Source organism: Sturnus vulgaris, chromosome 2, assembly GCF_052056855.1.
Source record: "Sturnus vulgaris isolate bStuVul1 chromosome 2, bStuVul1.hap1, whole genome shotgun sequence".
Taxonomy (NCBI): domain Eukaryota; kingdom Metazoa; phylum Chordata; class Aves; order Passeriformes; family Sturnidae; genus Sturnus; species Sturnus vulgaris.
In genome coordinates, this window is record NC_142244.1 from 37,120,976 (window position 1) to 37,144,936 (window position 23,961).

The 23,961-nt window shown below is 43.2% G+C and overlaps 4 protein-coding genes across 14 annotated transcripts in view; 3 read left to right on the forward strand and 1 right to left on the reverse strand.

The window, feature by feature from the left end:
• Window positions 1-4,335, forward strand: part of SYTL2 (synaptotagmin like 2) — a 54,469-nt gene extending 50,134 nt beyond the window's left edge. For 3 of the 5 annotated variants that reach the window (XM_088159269.1, XM_088159271.1, XM_088159270.1), the window contains 3 exons: window positions 468-567; window positions 1,334-1,539; window positions 2,224-4,335. In XM_088159269.1, coding sequence (XP_088015395.1) covers window positions 468-567; window positions 1,334-1,539; window positions 2,224-2,369 — 452 coding nt within the window. In that variant the 3' untranslated portion in view covers window positions 2,370-4,335. The remainder of the gene's footprint in view (window positions 1-467; window positions 568-1,333; window positions 1,540-2,223) is intronic. The other 2 variants (XM_088159272.1, XM_088159273.1) reach the window with 1 other exon arrangement.
• A 2,645-nt stretch (window positions 4,336-6,980) lies between these two features.
• Window positions 6,981-8,176, forward strand: CCDC89 (coiled-coil domain containing 89). Its single transcript, XM_014875704.2, is given in 2 exon segments — window positions 6,981-7,779; window positions 7,782-8,176. Coding segments are annotated over 2 exon segments (1,194 nt in total).
• Window positions 8,177-11,021: 2,845 nt separating this feature from the next.
• On the forward strand, window positions 11,022-19,271 carry CREBZF (CREB/ATF bZIP transcription factor). 5 transcript variants are annotated; one of them, XM_088159326.1, is made up of 5 exons: window positions 11,022-12,006; window positions 12,651-12,728; window positions 14,091-14,161; window positions 15,192-15,299; window positions 16,728-17,156. In XM_088159326.1, exons 1-2 carry the CDS (start codon window positions 11,078-11,080, stop codon window positions 12,697-12,699), a joined length of 978 nt encoding a protein of 325 aa, XP_088015452.1. In that variant the 5' UTR covers window positions 11,022-11,077; the 3' UTR covers window positions 12,700-12,728; window positions 14,091-14,161; window positions 15,192-15,299; window positions 16,728-17,156. The 5 variants fall into 5 exon arrangements, with proteins under 5 accessions (XP_088015452.1, XP_088015451.1, XP_014731189.2 ...); XM_088159325.1 differs by lacking the exons at window positions 15,192-15,299; window positions 16,728-17,156 and adding an exon at window positions 17,215-19,271; XM_014875703.2 differs by lacking the exon at window positions 15,192-15,299.
• LOC106852863 (transmembrane protein 126A-like) lies at window positions 18,333-23,888 on the reverse strand. Of its 3 annotated transcripts, none has more exons than XM_088159329.1 (6): window positions 23,752-23,888; window positions 23,322-23,464; window positions 21,898-22,022; window positions 19,881-20,074; window positions 19,154-19,268; window positions 18,333-18,594 (listed from the first exon to the last, which is right to left on the reverse strand). In XM_088159329.1, exons 3-6 carry the CDS (start codon window positions 22,011-22,013, stop codon window positions 18,390-18,392), a joined length of 630 nt encoding a protein of 209 aa, XP_088015455.1. In that variant the 5' UTR covers window positions 22,014-22,022; window positions 23,322-23,464; window positions 23,752-23,888; the 3' UTR covers window positions 18,333-18,389. The 3 variants fall into 3 exon arrangements, with proteins under 3 accessions (XP_088015455.1, XP_088015454.1, XP_088015456.1); XM_088159328.1 differs by having other exon boundaries at window positions 23,322-23,487; window positions 23,752-23,875; XM_088159330.1 differs by having other exon boundaries at window positions 23,322-23,483; window positions 23,752-23,870.
• Between the last annotated feature and the right edge of the window lie 73 nt (window positions 23,889-23,961).

Here is a 23,961-nt window from a genome sequence, read left to right on the forward strand (position 1 = left end):
TAGCAGTCTGAGTTTGGTTTAATCTTGTCTGGCAACAGATAGTGGACCCATCTAAGAGTGAAGCCAGGTCAGGTCTTTAATCCAGACAGACAGTCAGTCAGTAAGAATCAAATATATTAGGACCATAAAAGAGCTTATTTGAAAGTACAAGCAGCAATAAATGCTAACATCACATAGGCTGATGACAAGCTGATCTGTTTATCTTGGGAAGAGAAGATCAATGGCATGTGTTTGCTTAGTTATAACTAAGAAGAAAAGTCATTGTAGGAATGCAGACATGATGTGACCTTTCAAGTACTTTGATGGGATGAAGATTTCAACTTCCAGAGTACAGAGAGCAATGTTGAATTAAGATGTGAGATAAAAAGTCCAGGCTGAATATCACTTCTACAAATGGGCAAGAACTGCTGCATCAGACAAAATACCCTTAAAAGGCATCTACTTAAGCAGATGTTTTATTTTTACAGGAAAGAAGACTCTATCTACTGGTGAGGTCCACATCTGGGTGAAGGAATGCCATAACCTCCCTCTTCTGAGAGGCAATAGGCTCAACTCTTTTATTAAATGGTAAGAATTGTGGTTGAAGTCATCAAACACGGTGGCCTAATAATGCTACCATTGTGCTTTCTAATTGTATATTCTTTTTCTACATTCATATTAAAAGAAGACCGAATTGCTTTCTGATTCTTCTTTATTGTAGTGCAAATTGTCATGCATAGTTTACAAATTCCAGATGCTAAGTATGTACCACCAAGTAAAACTTACAGGGAGAGCTTTCTCTGTTATTATTACACTTTGGTTTTACTTCTCAGTCACTTGGTGGAAGGACTAGTGAAACTCTTCTGGCTTTTATTCACATTTAAGCAAAGCATGTTTGTGCAAAACGTGGTTTAGCTCAGCAAATTTTGGGAGGAGACAGAAATGTGAAATAGTGCAATAGTGTGAATGCATAGTTGTATTTTTTCCCCTTCCTTTCCACATACAACCTAAAAATGCGAAGAGACAGGAATAACAAAGATGGTTGGGGAAATATCTGGCAGCAACAAAATGTTTCAGTGTCATCAGTGATAACACAGCAAATAAACTCACTTGTGCCTCTTCCCCACCTGACTTGCCCTTCCATCCTCTGAAGCACAAGGGTGGATACCTGCTGCCAGTATTTCCTGTAAGGGGCTGAGAATATGACCCTTCACTCCATCCCTGTAAAGCACCTTATCTTCAGTCCTATTTTAACATGCAAAACATAGTTAATCAGCAGCTTTTGCCTTTTCAGTATGTTTCATACAGGCAGTGCTGTGCAAATGTAAACTGACAGTGCCTTTTCTCTCTGAAGTACTATTCTTCCAGATACCAGCAGAAAAAGTCGCCAGAAAACAAGGACGGTTGCAAAAACTACAAACCCAGTATTCAACCACACCATGGTCTATGATGGCTTTAGACCAGAAGATTTAAAAGAAGCCTGCATAGAACTCACAGTCTGGGATCACAACAAACTAGCAAATCACTTTCTGGGAGGCCTCCGGATAGGCCTTGGAACAGGTACTGGACAATCACCACATTAATACTTGACTTACAAAGTAGTGGTCCCTTTTTTATCTTTTTCCCTTTTCCATTTCTTCTCTTCTCTTTCAGTCTTTCTTTTCTGTTGAACAGTTTCATTCAGTAAAGTACCTATTCTTCAGAACACATCCTGAAGTTTTGTTAGGAAGGTTAGGATGACTGACGAGGAGAAGTATTAGAAACAAACCTTTGTCTGGCCATATATTGTATCTGGTACTGTTTAAAGTACAAGAATATGCTATTCCTGCACCTGAAATCTGATAACGTCTTGCAAACTTACTCATGCAAAAAAGTAGTGTCAAGACGGTAGTGGGTGGAAATAAAAGGACAGATCTGGAATGAAGGATAAGATTGGGAGATACTGAATAGGAAAAATTATAAATGCAAACAAGTTTTTAGCATAAGGGCATTATAAGATGGGCAGATACAGCAACAGGAAAAGCATACAATTCATCTATTTGTCCCTTTTATTCTGCTCTCTGATCTGAGGGGAGGATGAGTTTGGAGTCTTCTCAAGAAATGCAATATACAAACTACTTTTCACAAATTAATTTCTTGCATGATTCATCAGAATAACCTAAATTACAAATTAGAATAGTAAATCTTAATTTGAATTTTAGAGTACCTAAGGTTACATTTCTCTTAAAACTGACATTTTTCTAGGCAAAAGCTATGGAACTACAGTAGATTGGATGGATTCTACTTCAGATGAAACTGCCCTTTGGGAGAAGATGATGAACTCTCCGAACACCTGGGTAGAAGATACACTACCTCTCAGGATGCTTATGGTTGCAAAATTGACAAAATAAAGTGGATTTTTATTTGTTAGTATCAAAAAGAAATCTTGGGAATGAAATTGAAAGCATGGGGGTGGAACTTGGAAGAGGAACACAGTAGCTTTTTTGACAGATTCTGCTCTGTTACTGTTCTGGTTTTGTGCTGTCAGATGTCATTTTGTATTTCAAATTAAACATCCGCTTGCAGATAATTATGTAAACTGTAGGGATTTTTAAATTTCTTATTCACTGAAAACAAAATCAGGAAAGAAGGTGCTTACAGAACTCAGTGTTAGAGGTATCTGTGATACCTGGATGACTGTGTTGTCTAACTGAAGCACTGCTGCTCCTTTAAAAGATCCAAATAACCAGCAGAAATATTAGAGCAAGTCAACTGTTTCTGTACATTGCTAGGATTGTTCATGAAGTCTTACTGATAAGACAGCAACATTAGTGTTAAAGCTCATTGATGTGTTTTTTTAACCTCATTATGCTATGTTAGATCTCACCAGCATGGAATATGGGCATGAAAAATTTAGTTTTTTGAAAGTTCCTGTACTTGTAATTGTACATTTCTAGGACACGACAGTTACTTCCCCAGTGAGAGAAGCATGGCATGAAGTGGTACTGGTGATGTCCTAGTCTACAAGGTGCAGAGGACTTAGTTCCAATGTACTGTAAAAAATCAGGGTTATAAAAAGCTTGCTTTATATACATGTTAATCATCTTGCTAGCATACAATACTTAAGTACTGAAGATGTAAAGGTAAAACTTGTTTTATTCCAGTGCTACTCAAAAGGATCTAAATGGGCCAATTTTAGTGATGACAAGGATATTGGGTATTTATTCTCCAAAGTGCACTTGTTTGTTTGTACCTGTATCCCTTAGCTTGTGTTTTTTGGTTTTGGGGGTTTTTTTTTGGTTTTTTTTTTGCAAGAAGTGACCTTACCTGTGCTTCAGCGCCACCGTTAGGAGACTGGAAGGACTGTGGTGGGCTTCGCTTAGTTTTAAGGCATAGGAAATAAGACTGGAGTTTGTAACTTTTAGAAATGCATGCTACCAGTAGATAAATACATAAAATACAAAATATATTCCTTTTATTTTCTTTTTTATTTTTAAATAAATGCAGCCTATTTAAACTAAATAGGAATTCAGTTTTTATTAAATGCCAGTGGTTTATGTTGGCCATTCAGCTTGCAGTGTAACAAAATGCAGACAGAAAACATTTTTGAAAAGAAATGCACAGTTATTTACTCCAGCTAAGTCTAAGAGCTGGTGAAATCTTTCACTTCAGTTAGAGGGAAGAAGGGAGCTCTTCACAGCTCCAATGCAATTGCTTGATTTAATCATATAAATTTAAATGCTGCTTGGTATTTATTACAGACCATGAATGGAAAAAAGGAAAGATGCTATTCAAACTGTCAGGGAATTCAATTTCTCTCTCATCAGCTAGGCAGTCTGTGGAGTTTACAAATGTCAAAAGCAGTTTGCCAGTCTTTGATATCTTCCTGATTCAGGTGTTTTGTATGAGATTGGTAATTGCTCCAGCTTCCACTCCACCAGACATACAAAACACGTGTGCATGACACTTCAGAACAATGTATTCTTACCAACATGGCACAGCTGCTGCTTTGAGTCTACATTCTTGGAAGAGCCACTCCTGAAAGGATGGTGATTCTGAAAAAAAATAGGCACCTAATTTATTTGTATTGATTTGCTATATAATTAATTTTTCCACCTGAAAACAGAGGTTGCTGTGAGCACGACCTTCAGTTTTACAGGATTAATGTTTTTATTGCAGTTGTATCTCCCGTGAAGCTCCAATATACTGCTAAGTCTAAACAGCTTTGGGTTCAATTGTAGGGATGGGGTCTTAAGGCTCCAGATTTACAGGCAAGTGTCATGTAATCTGCTGTGTTTTCTACTCTGCAATAATACTCTACAAAATTTTTATACCTAAACTTCACTGCTATCAAAATAAAAGGTTTAGTTTGTGACAGTGACACTCTCCTTGTCTTCTGATCAAGTAGAAGACATTCTGTGTCTTGCTATTCTTTTAATCTAGAGACTGACACAGAATTTTTCTGGTATCTCAAAAGACTCTGTGTATCACCTCAGGAATAGATCAAATCTCAAATTTTGAAAAGCAACCTGAACATGAATGCAAGATCTACTTTCACATTGCACTTGTACTTAACTAGTTTGATTAATTAATGACACAGGAGTACTATGTACTCATCTGGGTTAACCAAGAAACTGAGCCAAGTAACAAAAACTGTTCCTTAAGTACAAAAGTTCCTCCCCAGTTTTTAATAGCTTTCTTTTCACCGTGTACAGAATTCTTAACTTCAGTAGTATGAAAATATACTGATAGAGAAATGTGAGTTGGGAAGTTGATTAAGATAAAAAGTTTCAAGAAACTTGTTACTTTGTTCTTAAGTCAAAAGGAAAGCCTTTAGTCATCCATAACCAAAATTTTAAAGGTGCATAATTAGCTACTCATTAAAGGGCTGTTTGATAAATTAATAGCTATGCTTTGTCATAAAGATGAACTGGAAGTAAGAATCAAAGCAGCCACACTTCTAGAATATCTTTATGTATATTCATTCTTGTCTGGAGAAGCACACTTCCTTCCTCTCTTCTTCATGTTACAAGTTCATCTTTAGCCCATAATTTTTTTTTTAGTACATATGTGTGTATATGCATATATACATATATCTTCTAAATTGCAATGTTTTCACTTGCTATAAACCAGGCTTCAAAGTCTCAGCTCTCCTTTTGTGCTGTGTTCAGAAACCTCCCATCTCTGCAAGTAAGGCTGCAAACCTGAGTTGGTGCAGCAACTCCCATTGCTTTGGTTTTACCCATTTTGAAATGCGTACTTTTGAAATGTGCCCTCTTCCTCTTGTTTGCTTCATGTCTGTTACCACAGCACTCTCTTCCAGAGAGTTGTTCTTTTCCAGACGATTCAGCAAAACCTGCACTGACTTCTTTCTTCCAGTTGCATTTATTTTTCCTTTCCCTATCCTTTCTGCCAGATTTTTATTAGCTGCTGAATAAAGTTGCAAGTTGTTCAGGGCATGGTCTGTCTTTACTTTCTAGGGACCTTCAGTGTGTTCTGAGGTCAGAGCCTGCTATTCTGATCTCCTCTGGCATGTGCAGGGAGTAGGCTGAGAACGAGGAGTTCTTCAAGCTTGCGGAAATTCTCTTTCCTTTTCCAAATCTGTGTGCTTTTGAGAGTGCCAGCAATGTTTGTTTGCTAAGAAACACTGCCAGCTCTTTCAGCCACCCTGGTGGGGCTGGCCTGGCTCCAAGCAGCCTGGATGAGGTCATGAGCTCTGGAGTGACTGGATTCAGGGTCTTACCTCTATGGAAACAGAATCCCACAATAGGAGAGACAAAAAACAGACAGCAGAAAGAAAATACCTAGTAAGGAAATAATTTTCTCTTCTTAAACCTTGCTCTTCATTGTAATTGCACTGGATGGCCTAAACCTTTCAGTCCTTCCCCCTCTCCTCCATTATTTGCAAAGGATTCAAGGTAGCAACAACAGTGAGGGAGTGCAGGATGGTAGAGGCAGAGCTGGTGTCTGTAGTAGCAGTTGCTACTACACAGCTCTGAAATTCTTTGTGTTTCACAGGTGTTCATTCGTTTTTATTGTACATTATCTTTCAACTTTGCTTTAAGCTGGCTTCTTCCCACATCTTATCTTTACCTCCAGTCAAAGCTTGGAATTCACAAAACCTGATTATCAGCATGCTGTTTCAGGTCTGTGTCCAAGTGAAAAACTTGTAGATGAGTTTTAAACTAATTTTTCAAATATCTGGGTAGCATACTGTGTGATTCAGCACCAATAATCATTTTGGTGTATATGTGATACAAATGTTTTCCTTATTTTTATATGAAGAACCAGATTTTTAAAATTACATGCCTAAAATAATCTGGCAGATCACTGTGAAAACTCAGATGTGGAGCTGTTTCTCCAGGCACAGAGGTTTTGTACCACAGAGCATTCACTAATTATTAACATTGTATAGATCTTTTATTTGATTCATAAATCTCAAAGCACGGGGTAAGGCTATTCAGTTATTTTTAGCATGCAATGTACTATCATAGAAATCTTGTAAATCAATTAGAAGTTTGACGTAACCCTCCGTGTTTTATTTGCAGTTACAATACAGAACTGTAGGAGAAAATAAAGGCAGAAGAAAAGGATTGTGTAAGGAATTATTTACAGCTTTATCACTTACAAGCTTTTTACCTAAATATAATAGTAGTTCTTGTAGCTACAACAGCAGTGCCTTGAGAAGGAATAATTAGTGAAACTAGTCATCAGCAAATGAATAGCCTTGCATAAATACTAAGCACACATTCTTTGCTTTTGCTCACGGAGTCTGGCATCCTTGAGTCTCAGTGTGCCTGACTGAACCAGAGGAGAGGGAGGGCTGCAGGCCTGTTTGGTTGCTGGCTGACATTGGTTTTGGGAGGTTCTGTTTCCCCACCTCAGTTTCTCTCGACTTCCAGAGAAACATCACCAGCTTATGGCAGCAGTGTTGGCCACAAAACCACTGGGCACTGTTTAATTATGCTGAGTGTCACTAACAGAAGCAGCCACTCTAAAATTTTATCTTGTCTTTGCATGAGATGGGGGCTCCATGGCTTAGGAGACAGAAAGAGGGATGTCTGACTCCACAGGTGATCCAGAGACAAGCAAAGATAGAAGGCTTGGAGGAACTTTCCGAGAGTTCTAAGGAGCAGAGTGAGGAGGCACTGCTGCTTTCACACCTAGAACAGCATCATCATCCTGTCTGTATACTGAGAAAGAAAGTGGATGACACACACGAATGCTGCAGAGACCTGGAGCAGCTCAACATGGAGCTGGAGAAACTGAGGGCAGAGGATGCTGTGAAAATTAAACCCCAGACCCAGCGTATTCATTCTTTGGAGGGGCGCTTTATGGATCTGGTCAAAAACCATGAAAAAATGATCCAGTTCAAAAACGAACACAACAAACAGCACGTGCAGCTGTGGGAGGAGAACAAACGCCTGCGGCAGGACAGGGAAGCACTCTTCAGCCAGGACGTGAGGGAGAAGGAAGCTGAAGTGCTGGGGCTGGTGGCCCAGGCCGGGAATCTCTCACAGCAGCCGTGCTCCTTGCAGGAGAGATACGCTTATGAGAGTCACAGAGCCCAGGAGCGAGAGAAGGAGCTGCTGGAAGCTCAGAGCCAGCAAGCAGATATCTACGCCCGGGAGGCGGATTCATTGAAGAAGCAGCTGCAGCTCCTACAGGAGAGGCACCAACAAGCTGCTGCAAGGGCTGAGCAGGCAGAGAGTCAGCAGAGGGCTCAGGGCAGTGAGCTGCAGGCCAAGCTGGAGAGGGCACATGAAGAGAAAGAGCAGCTACTGAACCTGGCCATGGAGAGGAGCAAAGCTCTGCAAAATAAGGTATTCAGAAGCTGGAGGAGAAGCTAGAGACCATGGAAGAAGCCATGCAGAGAGCAGGAGGGTGCCTCAAGAAAGAGGCAGCAGCAGTAGACAAAGATCTGAAGGTTCCAGAGCTCCAAGGACAGCAAGAATGCAGCAAGCAGGCATACAATGAACTCTTGCTGCAGTTTGATGCTTACAGAAAGCACAGTGTGGATTTGCTAACTAAAGAGAGAGCTCTGAGTGTCAAACTCCATCACTTTGTTGTGCAACTGCAGTTTTTTCTCCATTCTCTTCTCAGCAGGTGCCTCTACAGTAACACACCAGTGAATTTTGTTCCTTTCCATGGGACCATCTTCTGGTTTCTTTATATCATCCTCACCAGCTTAAACTCTCCTCCACTGACAGTTCTGTAGCCTTTTTGTCATTACACTTTTATGAAAGTAAATCGCTACACTTTTCAATCTGAGCATGGATCATTGAACCAGTCAGACCTGTGACATGAATGATTACAGTGGAAAACATAAAATATGAATTTGATTTATTTAGTGCTAACCTCTGCTGAATCATAGGTTTTCATTTTTTTAATTGTTAAAACCACTTTATTTTTCAAGATGACCAAAAGCTCAAACTCGTAGCCTTTTGTATTTGACTCTGCTTTGAAGTTCAACAGAGGCTGGGCATGTAAGAGGCTCTGAGGCTCTAAGAAAGAAATCCTACCTTGCAGTATCTCTGCAATTCTCCACATTCAGGAACTTAACAGGTAATGCAATAATATCACAGAACAATTGATTCTCAAGAAAATTACTGTTTATAGTTTTTTAGTAGTTTTACAGATTTCTGCAGTCGTTTAAGCCCCATTTAATGCTAGAGTAGTATTTGTATCTTCATTCAGCTCAGAAAAAATGGTCAAATCTTTTGGGTGATTTCAATTTATTCTTTGGAACAGGACAGTATTCTAGATGTTCCCCCAGGGGTTTTTCCCAGTTTTTAGCTGTTTCCTGGAGATAAACATTAGTGATACACTCTTCCATTTTGTGCATGTCTGGCAGCTTTTGACCAAAAGAAAACATCTTTCCTGTCAGCACTGTGGGATACAGAGACCTCCCACTCTCTCCTGCTGGTCTCCTAGGCAAGAAGGAAGTTTTTTGCTGCTGAGTTTCAGCTCCTGCTCTTTAAGTCTCCAACAACAAAAATACCCCAAAACAACCACCATGATGGGCCAAACAGCATGCCCCACCTGGGCTTGTAGGCAGCTGCCTCCAGAGTACCTCAAGTTCTTTGCCACATGCTTATGCCTTGGGATAACTGAAGAATTTAGGTAATGGATTGAGTGCATCTTGGTCTGAGTATCTATAAGCCACAGCATGGTGTCAGACTTGGTATCTATTGAGGTCGTTTACAGAAATGACTGGAGGCAGCAGGTCTGGAGGCCAGTAACCAGTTCGTCTCAAGGACTGGCTGAACCAGATGTGGTTTATGACTCTGGCACAGATTTCCCAGAGAAGGTGTGGATGACTCCATCCCTGGAAGTTCTCAATGTGAGGTTGGTGGGGCTCTGAGCAACCTGGTCTAGTGAAAGGTTTACTAGCTCAAGGCAGGGGGGTTGGAACTAGGTGATTTTTAGGGTCCCTTTCAACTCAAACAATTCTATGATTCAGTGATTCTAATTCTTCATGAGCAGCAGCTGCTAGCAGCCTTTCTTCTGAACTTCTCTGGACTGTCCTTGAACCCACGCAACTCCAGGTGAGAAGTATTGCTCTGCTACCTGCTGTGGGATGAACCACAGCATTTCTTCTGATCCTGGCTCCTACAAGTGTCATTCCACACGTGTTTTATGGACCACATTCTCGTACTTTTTAACCATACTTCCCTGCCCTAAGGTGCCCACCTCCCACACACATTTAGTTAATCTCAGTGCTGGCAGCTACAGCCTAAATGCCCACTGACTCACATTACACACTACACCGTTGATCTGGAGAGCTGGCAGCTCTGTTTGAATTAGTTCATAGGCAGCAAGGAGCACCTGTATCCCTCTGGTTGCTGCAAGAGACCCTGAAACCAGGTACCTAAATACTCTAAATCTGGGCAGAGACCCGCATGCTGTGTGACAGAACAGCCCCCCGGGCCTCTGGCCCTGCCCCAGCCATAGTGTGCTTGGTTAAGACCCCACATTCTGAGCTCCTCAGGGACATCTCCCCACTCTTTGGAAATGTCTATGTGTGAGAGACCTTCCCCCCTACTCCCTCACACACAAACCCCTTGTCACTGCCCCCATTCCCTCCTTCACCCCCCCATCACACACACCCCCCCTGTACACCCATGTTTCCTACACACCTCTCATCACCCCAACACCACACGGCTCCCCTCACACCCCCAAGCCTCCCACACCTGTCACCCTGCTGTCCACAGAAATGAGATTTGTTACCTGGTGTGCAACATGCCAGTAATTACACATGTGAGACGTTAATTTATTTCACAGTTGCACAAGCCTGGGTGCTTGGTGATATTCCACAAATCAAACACCCCAGCTATCAACATTTTTTACTATTTATGTGTTTTAGCAAACAAGGGAATTGTTGTTACAAGCTACAAGTTACTCAGTTCTCTTATTAATTAGTATTCTATCAGTTAATGATTCTCTCTTGCTAATTAGCTTGCATGCCCAATCTTTCTCTTTTTTTGGGATCAGCGATCCGTGAGTTGGTGGTCTCCCCCTGCTGGAATTATGTTTTACCCATTCGGACCTGATTTAGCACAGTTGCTGAGTTGGGTTTATTAATTTATTCCTTATCGTGGGAGTTCTGCCACATGTCCTCGTGGCACGTAAATTCCGCATTCTTTGTGTCCACTATCAGCGGTACATCCTTCTTCCCAAGCTTTGTTAACCTCCTCCTAGGTCTGAGGTCACTGAAACACGTTGAGCCCTAAATCTTAACAAGGCAATGCTAGTGACAATTAATTTGTCCTTCTAACAGTTGGAGATCCCCTAGAGCTTGTTGGCTGCTCTCTGTTTCACGGATCTCCCTTCTCGTTGATTGGGCTTGAAAGTATACAAAGATCCAACGTCAAAGAACATCCTCTCTCAAGAAAATTTGTACATATCCCACGTTTGGCGGCAGTTCCGCCGCATTCCCAGACGCCGATTTCCCGCGCGCGGGCGCAGTCGCGCGGCGCTCCCACACCACACCTTTCCCCCCGCCCCGCGCGCCGCTTCCCGGCAGGCCCCGCGGCGGGAGCGCCGGGCCGCAGCCTCGCGCGCCCGCTGCCCTCAGGCTCCGTCCCGCCCCGCCGGGCCCCGCTCCCGCCGCTCCGCCATGCGACACAGCCTCACGCAGCTGCTGGCGGCCTCGGCCGGCGGGGCCAGCCCTTCGGGTGCCGTCTGGCCGCTGGCCGGAGCGGGGCAGGCCCCGAGAGGGCGGGATGGCGGCGGGGAAGGCGACCCGGGCCCCGCGCGGCCCAAACCGCAGCCGCCGCCGCGGCGGGAGCCTCCGGGTGCCTCGGAGCCGCGGCGGCAGGAGAAGGAGGCCGAGGCGCCCGGAGGCCCGCTGGAGGTGTGGGAGCAGGAGGACTGGTTCCCGGGGCTGGAGCTGGGAGACCTGCTGGAGGCGGCCCGGCCGGACTGGGACCTGGACGCGGAGCTGAGCGGCTGCTTCTGTGGGGACCCGGAGCCGCTGCCCGCGCCGGGCCAGGGCCCGCGGCCGGCGGCGCCCGGGCGGAGGAGCGGCGGGGCCGGGAGTCGGCTGAAGGCGGCGGCGGCGGCGCGGTTGAACCGGCTGAAGAAGAAGCAGTATGTGCTGGGGCTAGAGAGCCGCCTGCAGGGCCTGGCTGCCGAGAACCGGCAGCTGCGGGACCGCAACCGCGGCCTGAGCCGCCGCCTGCGAGAGCTGGAGCGGGAGAGCAGCTACCTGCGGGCTGTGCTGGCGAACCAGAGCGCGCTGGGGCAGCTCCTGAGCCGCCTGGCCGGGACCCGCGCCGGCGGGCTGCAGCTCAGCACCAGCCTCTTCAGGGACACTGGCAGCCCCCGCCGCCAGCATCAGCACCTCCAGCCCGCCGGCGAGAGCAGCGACCACGACTACGCCCTGCCCAGCTCCAGGCCCCGCGGCCTGGAGGAGGCGGCGGTGGGGACTGAGACGGAGGAGGAGTGGGCGGCCCCTGGCGGGATCTGCCTGCACGTGGACCGGGATCAGGTGTCGGTGGAGTTCTGCTCCATCTGTGCTCGGCGGGCAGCGGCCTCCTTCAAAATGTAGGGTCAAGTACCTGCTGCAAGTACTCGTGGGGTTCTCACCCGTAAGGGCCTCGCGTCGCGGCGGAGGAAGCAGGCAATGGTGCGGAGGAAAAGAATCCATGCAGTGGTGATGGGGTGGTATTGGGGGAGATGCAAAGGAGGGGAACCTGGCGCTTACTTAAGTGGCCAGGGTAAACAAAAAAAAAATCTCTCGAACGGCACGTTGGGAGCCAGACGGTGGCCTTGGTTTAAGGTCCTGTAAATCTGGCGTGTGGACGGTAGTGGTGTGAGCCTGTTTGGCGATGGGAGTCGCGCAGAGCTGTGTGCAGCAGTGCGACTGTGGTCGTGCAGACTGACACGGTGCCGCCAGAGCCCGTTTGCAGCACTTGGGTGAAAAGATCATGCCGACTTGATGCATGAAGGTGTGCTCGGCTCCACTTCGCAGTAAAGATAATGCTGACTACCCGGTCTTGAGTCAGATAATGTCTAGCCTGCTTATCCTGAGGAGCCGAAAATGCTTGCTTAGAAAACCAAACAAAAACTCCATTATGACATCGTCACTGGACAGAGTTAAGAAAATAGTAATGATCGGCAAAAGAAAGCATGCATATAAAATTATACTGCATCTCAGTTATACATTACTATTAAAACCTCTCTGACAGTTTCTCTTTTAGGTGGTTGCCCTGCCAGGCTCCGTTGTGTAGGGGTTAAAGAACAGTCGTTTTCCACCTCGCAACCTGGTAAGGATCAATATATTCCCATAATGTGGTATCAGACAGCTTGCTTTGCTTATTCCAGTCTCTTATAATGACTGGTCCAGAAAATGATTTGTCTGGTCCTTGGCCTAGTCTGCCTAGTCCAGAGTTTCTAGCTCTGGATGGCAACTAATAGTAAAGGTTACAATCACATCATTCTCATTAGCTGTTTTCCTATTTTGGTTTTTGAAACAAATACATTTGCTACATAGTAGCCAATACAGGAGCTACATTTTGAATTTTAAAAAAATGCTCACACCATTTGAAATAGAAATGTCCTATTAAGCCAAGTACATGATGAGCTGAAAAAGGAAAATATGCTAATAAGGGGGATGTGACGTTTATAGCCTTTTATTACAGGGAACTGTCCCAAAAGTCTAAGTAAATTGCTTTTTGAATGAAAAGAAGAGAAGGAATTTGTGACCTGTTGGTTTAAAATGCTGTCTGCTGTTAGGGATGCACAGTACCTTTCAAAAGCCCTTCTGTAGCTTGCTCTGATTCACGATGCAGACTTTTACCTAATGAAACAGCCTGAGCACTGGTTAAATCTCTACAGAGGAATCCTCACACAGAGGAGTCACTCTTGCGTGGACCTCTAAAAGGAGAATTAGGTTTGAAGAATCAGTGCATCGAAGTAACTCATTATCTTCCCATAAGTAAATCTCTGTGCCCATGCACACTGAAATTGCTGATACTTCAGAGTAGCTTTAAATTTTAAAAATATTGCATGTATACGCATGTGCTTAACTCTACTGTAGAATTCTTAATTTAGCCTCTTACAGGATCCAGAAATCCATAACCTGATATAATTAAGCAGAGTTTGGAGATGAGCAAATATGTATTGTGAGGCTAATGATATGAAAAAGTTCCATAATTGCTCCTGAGATAGGAGGAAAAATAGTTTGACAAAAAAATAGTGCGTGTTCTATTGTACTAGTCAGTGTTTCTCCCTATCACAAAAGATGAGTGGGTTCTTTTTTCAGTTGTATTATAATGTTTAGGTTGTTTAAATGTATGTCAGTTGGGGGAAGAAGGATTGTGAAAATGATAATATGTAAAGTGAGGTTTCACAAAGAATACTTTTCTAAAACAGCTTCATTTATTAATTTCTTTAAAAAAGGCTCTTCAGTGTTTCTGTAGTCTTGTTTCTTAAAGCCTTAAATTTTGTGTTTAAGGCTAAGTAGGTGAAAGCATTTTCTCCCAGCAAATTCTCCCAATTTGCTTTATTGGTGCTAGACCTTGTCACATGTTCATCAGTAGAAAAGGAGTTTGATTTTTCTTTGTGAAACATCACTGTGTGATAAAGTATATGTGTATTTAGCATCCTTGTTTTTCTTTATGCTAAAGTGGATTCAGCTGTGTTGGGGCAGAAGAGACGGGACCAGCTGCTGGCCACATTTCCTGCTTTATTTTAAAAGGTAGTATAAGAAATGAGAATAAAGAGGTAACAGGGCTTTTGCTGTCTTTGGTTAAAAAAAAAGAAGTTGAATGCTGGGATTATTTACTGTCATCTAAGATGATTTTTCTTAAAAGGCAATATTCTATCAAACAAGTTTTACTCCACTGTATGCAGAATTCCATCTGTTCAGGGGATATTGCCAGCATAAAAGAGATTTAGTGGGATTAAAAGAGACTTAGACTTACACTTTGGTGGCATCAACAGGGCTGTTCAAAGTTTCAATCTTGGTAACTCTGCTGTAACTGATGGGATATACCAGTGCACAGGAGTCAGAGTTAACCACCAGGACCTGCACTGACTGATATGTAAAATGGAAATAATTTATATTCAACCTAATCTCAAGCTGCCTTGCTCAGTCTTCATGAACGAGCTTTATTTTGCAGTTTAAAGTGCTTGAGGAAAAGAGAAACACTAATGTAGCAAGCATGGGATGTTCCAGTGGCATTTTTACAGTTACTTCAGTGTAGGAGTGTTATTTTGAGTTAATTTAAACATGCATTCTTTCTTGTTGCATCACTGCTGAATGGCAGGGTCAGGACAGTTCTTCTGGCCTCTGCTGTGAACCTGCACAATGCTCTGTCGTGACACGACCTGTGGCTGTGTCTGAGAGCAGCTGATTTTCTGACATGCAAAATGATGTGTTGTGGTACAAGAACAAGGTCAAGTCCCAAGAAAGTCAGTGGCTGCAGGCATTTCTAGTGCCTACTGAATCATATTTAAACCAAATAGAAGGGAGGAAGTTATTTGAAACTCTAACCAACTGTACTATCTGTATGGTGTATTATTAATGTAGCTTTTTGAAGTGAAAGCCTTGAAATGACATAACTTAATACTTGAAACTATATTGTAAATGTTTCTTTGTAATTATGTGCCATTCAGATAAGAATACAATATCATAATAAAATCAGACTTGTTGATCTTTCAGTTCATGGGCTCAAATGTTTTTTCATCTTTTTCTTTTCATGAATGACTTGGTTCATTAAACAAAGTGGTAAAACAGGAAGGTTGCTGTTATCTCTGGGTCATAGACAATGGAAAACAAGATAAAATGGGTCAGCGTATGCAGGAGAAATGTTCTTGCTCATCTGTCTTCAAAGGTAATTTTGTGGTGAGGACAACACAAAGGTGTTATTCCTTCAACTGCAGATAGAGCTGTACTTCTGAGAATCAGCACTTCTTGTTTTTCATAGCTGTTTTTAATTTTTTATTAATATAGATATGTTTGATCAATATGCCATGGAGGAGTTTCTGCTGGAATCAGCAATATTCTGGTTATAGGGCTATACTTACTATTAGTAACACTGTAAAATGACTGAAGGATATTTTAGGTATGGGAGCTGTTCAAATGGGCTCTGTTTAAAGAGCACCCTGTGCAAAAACTGCAGGTTACCAGCTGCTGATTCTACATTTTCCACCCAGTTTAACTGGGATATGCAGATGTAGAGAAATATCTCTGCCTGTGCTTATTAGTAGGAGGGTGCCAAGGGCAGGACTTGCACATGTACCAGGAGGATGAGGGTGTCATTTGCAGAAGCTGTAGAATAGATTATAATGTTGAGACAGCATTTAGAATGGTGCATCTAGAAGATAAAAGTGGTACTTTTTTAGTATTTCTGTTGGCTCTTTACCTGTAGCCATTCTTGGCCTTCTTTTGGCTGTAGTTCAGACTTGAAGTAGCCTGAAGTCCTTTCTCTGGGATATGTAGCCTGTGCCTAACTTGTTTCTACCACAATGGTGGAAGGATCCAGCTAACACCTGCTCTCACTTAGGTTTTGTGGGGAGCTTGTTACAGTTGTCAGAGGCTGAGGACTGGTTCTTGGGGGTTGTAGGAGTTAGGTCAAATACTGCGTATGAAACCAGGAATGGAGGGAGCATTCCCAGATTCCTGTTGTAGGCACTCCTCCACATGCATGCATACCAGAACTGGGATAGTGTCTTGCTGTCCCATGGAGTTCTGAAACAATTTCAGACTTCATTGATTAACTTCTGAGAACACTTCTCCTCAATAGGTTAAGGAGAAGTACAGAGTGTGTAATTAAAAATTCCCTTGTTCACAAACACATCACCTTTCTAGTCTCAGGAGTGTTCAGCTGAGCTGTGATGTGACTAGTGCTGAACATGTAAAGTACATGCTTGCAGTTTGTGCTGGAAACAACTGTCAGTCTTTGCAACTTACTAAAAATGTTGAGGAATGTAACTTTTTTTTTAATAGATATAGTCTTCACCCTTCACTTTAAGAAATCAGTATCTGAAAGGATACGGTTTGTCCAGGTCAGACCACTAAATGTCAGAACATGCATTTTGGTGACTGAGGATAATTATGACTTTAATTTATACCAAAATGAAGGTAGTACATGGAAGGGAAGATACTTTTGAATCGCGCCCTTTAATAAGCACTGAAATCTGTTTACAGTTTTTTAACTATATCATGTTTAAGGCATGTAATAATCACTGAGCCAATCATTGTCACTCTTCAGGATACTATTGCACAATAACACCTTTATTTTATGTTTTTATTATCACAGGTAAGTGGTTCTGTTGGTTAAAGTCTGATGGCTTCCGGAGATATGACAATTCACTGTCATGTAAAATGAGAATCTCCAGTTGGGGTGATTAAGGTAAGGCCAAGCTGTCTGGGTACAGACCAGCATGGGAACACCATGTGACACAGCAACACTTCGAATCAAGGACAACTAAATGATCACTACCTAACAACAACAGGGAGTCTGTATTGCTGCTTCCCTGTACAGGTCAGGCTGCTGCTCCTAGTTATAAAAAATGTGTCACGTTCCTGCTCTAATGACCCATTTTATGGGAAAAGGTAGATAAAGATGATGAAACTCCTTCAATGTATTTTTTATCAGCATTACAGCATAAATTTTAACCCCTTTCAATTAAAGATCTCAGTGCTGAATTCTTAATTCTCATGAATAAATATTTCCATGTGCGTCTCAGGGGATGCTAGAATTTTACTGAAGTGACTGTTGACCAGTAACTGTATAGCTTTTACAGTTACAGAATCATTTAGGTTTGGAAAAGATCCCCAGGATCATCAAGCCCAACCTTTGACTCATCACCAATTCCTCGACTAGACCATGGCACCAAATGCCACAGCCAGTGGTTTCTTGAACACCTCCAGGGATGCTGACTCCTGCCACCTCCTGCACAGTCATTCCAATGCTTAATAAGCCTTTCCGGAAAGAAATTCCTCCCGAAGTTCAACCTGAAACTCCCCTTGCACCATTTGAGGCCATTTCGTCTTGTCCTGTCATTGTTGCCAGTGAGAAGAAGCCAACACCCACCTATAGGAGTTAGGACTATACATCAGATCGAGAGTATTGCTTCTGTAGAGGAATTCCTGATTTAGCTCTCAGACTTCAGAATACACTAAAGACACCAGGCAGTAGGAGAGCTGCAATTTAAATTGCTCTGGAAGATAGAGCCACCAATGTGAAGACACAGCTGACTCTAAAGTGCATTACTCAGGACCACTGATCTTAGACATAGCTGAGATATCCCAGTAACAGCACTGGCCCTCACAGGCCTCTTGACATGGCCCCATCCTTCAGGAAAACAATTTCAGGGCAAAATAATTACAAGGCCAAAGGCTGGTTTTTTGATATGGTGGGAAGCGTGACACAACTATCACTCCTGCTTGCTCTGTGATAAAAGTATTCTCTACAATCTGACCTATCTAACAGTGTAAAAGGGGTAATTGTGTGACAGAAGTTTTGTGCTAATAGAATGGAGAAAAGGGAGAAAAATACTCAGATTTTGAGGAATCTCTAGTAAAACCCTGCCTTGATCTTCCCCCTTTTGTTGTTTTTTTTTTTTTTGTGATTTGGGTTTTTAAAATAAATTTCTATGGTTTACATTATTAAAGAAAAACCTTTTTTTCAAGAACACTATTTATAGCTCCTAAAAGTTGTAGCATCACCTTAGAGCCAAACATTAAGCAGGCACTATAAATGCTTTCTTGCCTCTCATTTCCAAAACAACACACCTGCCTGTTATTCAGGTGTGTACACTAAACTGGGCATAATGAAAAGTTTAACCTGCATTTAAGTTCAAAACTTTAAAAATGCCAGTGCAGACACTCTGCTTTTGTATTAAAAAAGACACAGTGGGACTTCTTTTTCTTGTTTATTAAGGTTATTTATCCAAGGCAATTGAAAAGTTGCTTTACTTCATTCAGGTAGCTCTTCAGGATCCCTGCTAGTGTTCATCTGCAGCAGCATTTTCATATATATTCCATGCTGTTTAGTGGCAAGGTACAATCCAGTCAGAGCCTGTACCAGTATACCCAGACTCATCTTTCTGAAGACAGGCTGAGCAGTTGTGAGCCAGTAGCGTAGCAGATTTTCCTTCCCTGGCAAGGGAGTTGACATATACCTAAACAGCAGAAACAGTGGTAGAAATTTACTTTTTTTTCCATGCAAGTGTCAAGATTTAACATAAATATTTATGTAGATAGTAATTTTCTCTTCCTTCTCCTAAGTTAAATTTACCTGGTGGTATTGAGCTCTCTGGATAAATGCTTTTAAAACATCCTGACCACGCCCTGGGTCTCACCAAGCCTCGCCCTGCCGTTGATGTGCTCTGAACTGCACAGAATGACACCTGTCAGGGACTTTGGCTGCTGGGCACTGCCCACAGTGATGGCAGCCACCACTTCACACACCCAAGCACACCCTGGGAGACTTGGAAGATTCCTGCTAAACGTAAGGGCTTCCCCATGGATTTCTTTGCAGATCTTATTTCACTTTGGTGTAGCCTGTACAAACTTCACTTTGTAATCAGATGACCTTAATGTAAATCTCCTTCCACATCCTAAATGTCTACAAGATGACAAGTATGCACAGATTAAATATCTACAGAATTTACACCGAGAACTGAACATTTAACCCATAATTACATTTCAGTCAATACATTTCAGCTAAGAAAGACATACCTGGCTGCAAGGCTTGCGTTCAAGGGGATAGCGAGGAAAATGGGATAGAAACCACCCACAACAGCACCTACTAATCCTCCTCTGATCACAGCACAGACCTCACAGTTCAGCTGACCTGCGTGGCAAACAATATTTCACTGCCAATATTCACACATTCTTCACCACATCAATTTATAAGCTGTGTGCAAGAACCTGAAAACAGGCTCTTGACAGAAACTTCCAAGCTGTACAGATATGCCAAAAATTATAAAGGACGAGGTCTCTTCTTTTAAAAAACAACAAAAAAACCCCAAAACAACAAAACCAGTCCCAAAACAAAAATGAGACAAAACCAAAAACAATCACTCTCACTCCAACCCATGAGGAATTCATCATTCAAAAGTTGACCTTCAAATGAAATTGCATTGATGGGGGAAATTGAACTGCTTTGTTGCAGTCACTTTTACTAAACTTTGAGTGAAAAATGCTGAAAACAGATAATCTGTGAAAGAATTTTTTTAGAAATATATAACCATATGTATCTCCTTTCCCACTCCACTTTGACAACTCACTGCTGTCCAATGCATTCTGTTTTTCAAACTCTGCTTTACAAACTCAGGTTTTTTAAGACCACTACAGTTTAAGAGCACTGTTCTGCAGGGAGAAAAAGCTCCTCTAATGCTACATTGTGTAACAAAGAATGCAAAGCCCTTTGGGAAAAAAAAAAAAGGAATAAAGAGGTTTTTACCTGAAAATAAAGGGTCATGCACAAAAGCTTCATAAACTACTGCTGTTGAAAGAAATGGAATGACAGCCATTGGCATAGCAGACACCAGTGAAGCCTTTCTGACATGTAGGATGCTCCTGAAGAAATTATTTGCTGCTAAGCCACATAAGCTTGAATTTGCTGCTAGGAAGTATTTTCCATGATTACAAAGGTTCCTGTGAAAAAATGAAAGCCATATCAGCAATTGAGAACTGTAAAAAAGATTAGTTTAGTCAAGACTACAATTTTCTTCTGAAAATCCTACAACAAGGGGTAAAAGATGTCAGTCTCTCACTGGTGCAAAATGGAGAGCTACTTTCAAAAGCAGCCACTGCAGCATCCTTTGTTACACACCTGAGTTTACACACACTTCAAGAGTAAAGTGACAGGTTGAGAAGCCATTGCTACAATTTTTTTCGTCTCATTATTATAGTTAATGGAAACTTCATTAAAACTCTCATAATAAGCATGTTTCTAAGGATGTTTTCTGAAAAGAAATGAGGAAATATATATACAACAAAATACATAATTGTAAAAAGTCAAGTCAATCCACTTACAATCCTTCTACATTTTAATGTTTCAAATAATATTAAGCACTAAAAAAATATACAGAAAAGATTTCAGATATCTATTTACTGATCTTGCAAATCTTAAAACATTAAAAATGTCAGACATCAAGGACACCAAGTATTTCTTGTTTTGCATAGGAAAATTCAAATTTTACCTTTACAATCACAGGCAGTGAAACACAGGCAAGCACAACAATAAATATGGAGGACTGAGATTAAAATTTTAGCAGTATATTTAAGTGCTCTGCAAACCAGAGCAAATTAATGTACCCAGGACCAGCAGAACCTACTTAGTGAGGTACAGAACTGCTACACTGCACAAAAGAAAAGGAGGATAGAAGAGTTGGGGTTTGTGTTTTTTTTGTTTGTTTGAGCTCCCTACCGTTAAAAACAAGTGTTTGGATAAACAGGAACTCTCAGTTTGACTGCTGGGTGCCTGCTCTTCCTTTCCAGACATGAGTGAGCTGCCCTCTGGACACAAGCTTTAAGTCCTGCCAGGAACTGGCAGCTATTTCTTTCCAAGGCCCAGCAATCCATAAGTCCAGAGTTCTACCCAGACATTACCACATCACTACTGAGTATCTGCCTCCCCTGCCCTCATGGGGAAGGAGGAGTTTTGGAAGCTGAATGTGAGGGTCGCAGATCCTACACAAAGTTGCAGCCTTTTCTTTCTTGTCTGTGTGGGGAGGCCCTGTGTTACCAACAGCAGTTTGTTTAGCCAGCAATTTAATCCTATTTAAATAAAATAGAAATAAAATAAGCTTCTGATTACTCTTATTTCTAAAAAATTTATCCAAGCTGATGAACACATGTAAATGGCTCCTAACAGAACCAGCTCAGGTCCAGTAAGGTTTTGCAGTGACATACAGTATCACAAACCAAAGGTAATTTGTGAGGCCCAGAAGGCATTTAGCTGCCTTTGTGCTGTACAGAACCCTGCTGGTGAGCCTGCAGGACTCCAGCTGACTCCACCACCACCACCTGGATACCTTAGCCTCGCCTTCCTGAAACAGGGAGCAGGGCAGAATGAAATGCAGAAACCAGCAGGTTGATGTTCACTCAGTTCTGGCCCCAGGCCAGCTCTGCTGGACACAAGATGACTCCAGCAGAATCACATTTCACTCTCCTAGAAATTTTTTTAGCTCTAGTACAAGACTGTAAGAATGCTCAGAGCCAGTCAGGGCTGATCAGCCATCCCAGAACTCCAAGCACTGGGGGAGCACATGCCAGAAACCAGCTGAGCAGGACCAGAGCCAACACTGAAATAACACAGAACAGTTTTTCTGTTCTGGACAATAACAAGCATCTTCACAATTAACAAATTTTGTAACTGCATGGAAAATTTGCAATACAAGAATAAGGAAAAAGAAAGGCCTCTAAGACTTGAAATGTTTGATGCACTTATCTTTATTTACTTTACCAGCACTTACTGATCTGCTTTAGGAAGCTCATTGAACATCTTTTGTATGATTTCCATCCGCTTAAATCTTTCCAAAATTAGTCTTCGCTGTGGAGAATCTAGTTCAAGAAACTCTCTTCCTGTCATCTTGAAGTTCTGGATCATAAGGAAAAAATAAACAAATGTAATCGAAGTTGCATAGCCCCAGTATGAATCAGATAAACATTTAGACTCTTTATGGATCACAAATGCATTTCCTATTTTGCATGGCAATACTCCAGATTTAAATTGACTTAACTGTCAAATAGAACTGTAAGAAAAAACCCCAACCAAATAAATCCATACTTTGTAGACATAAATCAGAAAGCATACAGTTGCAGTCGGTTTGTGTGGCAAGGTTTTGGTAGCAGGGGGATGCAAGGATGGCTTCTGAGATGCCAGGAGCTTCCCCCACGTCTGACAGAGTCTGTTCCAGCTGGCTCCAAGACAGACCTGGTGCTGGCCAAGCCTAAGCCTAACCCAACCACTACACTGGTGGTGTGTGTGGGAAAGTAAAAAAGGGTAAACTGCTGCACCACAGTAGCTAGAAAAGAGGAGTGAGAACATGTGAGAGGAACAGCCCTGTAGACACCATGGTCAGTGCAGAAGGAGGGGCAGGAAGTGCTCCAGGTGCTAGAGTGGAGATTCCCCCCCCTCACCCCATGGTGAGGCAGCTGTGCCCCTGCAGCCCATGAAGGACCATGGTGGAGCAGAGATCCACCTGCAGCCTCTGGAGGATCCCGTGCCAAGGCAGCTGGATGCCCAAAGGAGGCTGTGACCCTGTGGGAGGCCTGTGCTGGAGTGGGCTCCTGTCAGGACCTGTAAGCCTGTGGGGGACCCACACTGGAACAGCCACTGCTACTGTAGGACTGAACCCTGTGGAAGGGACCCATACTGGAGGAGTTCATAGAGAACTGCAGCCTGTGGGAAGGGCTCCTGTTGGAGAAATTTGTGGAGAACTGTCTCCCGTGGAAGGGACCACACACTGGAAAAGGAAAAGAGTGCAAGGAGAAAGGAGTGGTAGAGACAACACGTGATGAACTGACTACAATCCCCATTCCCCGTGCTTTTAAGAGAGAGAGGACATACAGAAATATGAGTGATTTCTCATTACGTATTCTGACTTGATTGACAACATTCAATTTCCCCACAGTTTACTGTTTTCACTGTAATGGTAATTGATGAATGATCTCTCTGTTCTTACCACAACCCCGAGCTTTTATTCATACCTTATCCCTCCTCTCTGTCCTGTTAAGGGGGGCAGAAAGTGGTAAGAGCATCTTGGTGGCCTCCTGAGGCCAACCCGTTACAACAGCTCTTGATTACACTTGGAGTTTAGTGATTCAAGTGCTTCTTTTCCTATACATTTTACTGCAGAGGAAGTTCTTCCAGACTTACTTTGCCAATCATACTTACCTTAAGTTGCTTTTATAAAGCGAAGGCTGCGTCCTAAGCCCTAGCTGTGGGACTGAACCTGCTTCACTTCGGGCTTGCCAGGATACAGGAGCGGAGAAAGCGAGACAAGCGGGCAGGAGCTCACCGGGATCGCTTCAGGCGGCCTAAGGAGGGTCCCCAAACCTTGCTTTGGGATCCCACAGACAGCATGTCACGGAGCTGTAAGCACCCCCCTCTCCCCGAGCCTTGCTCACGACTTGTACACACGCCTTTCCCTGAGCCTTGCCGGAGGCAGAGGGAGCCCTCCCAAAGCCCCGGAGCACAGCTCCAGTCAGAGCCCTCACGCTGCGAAATTGCGGCTCGACCCCGACCTTCAAACCCCACCGCTACCAGTCGCTGCCCCGGCACCGCGCTGACCCTCCCGGCCTCCCCGCCGGGATCAGTCTCCGACCTTGAACCGCACGGGCGGACACGGCCCCAACGCCTCCACCGAGCTGCTCCCGCCGCCTACAACATGGCTCCTCCCAGCTCACGCCCTCCCTATGGGCGCCGCCATCTTGCTTGCTCACATGACCAGCGCCTTCAGAGGCCGCCTGTGATTGGGCCGTTGGCCGCCGGCCCAGCATGGCGGCCGCCAATTGGCGGCGGGCCGGCGGGCGGG

Excerpts from the sequence above, each read along its gene's own strand:
- LOC106852863 (XM_088159329.1), bottom strand. The coding sequence starts at position 22,013 with ATGACAGGAAGAGAGTTTCTTGAACTAGATTCTCCACAGCGAAGACTA. Across the intron at positions 20,075-21,897 it reads GAGCTTCCTAAAGCAGATCA|GAACCTTTGTAATCATGGAA; the intron begins GTAAGTGCTGGT and ends ATTTTTTCACAG. Across the intron at positions 18,595-19,153 it reads AACGCAAGCCTTGCAGCCAG|GTATATGTCAACTCCCTTGC; the intron begins GTATGTCTTTCT and ends TCTGCTGTTTAG.
- CREBZF (XM_088159325.1), top strand. The coding sequence starts at position 11,078 with ATGCGACACAGCCTCACGCAGCTGCTGGCGGCCTCGGCCGGCGGGGCC. Across the intron at positions 12,007-12,650 it reads GCAGCGGCCTCCTTCAAAAT|TTTCTCTTTTAGGTGGTTGC; the intron begins GTAGGGTCAAGT and ends CCTCTCTGACAG.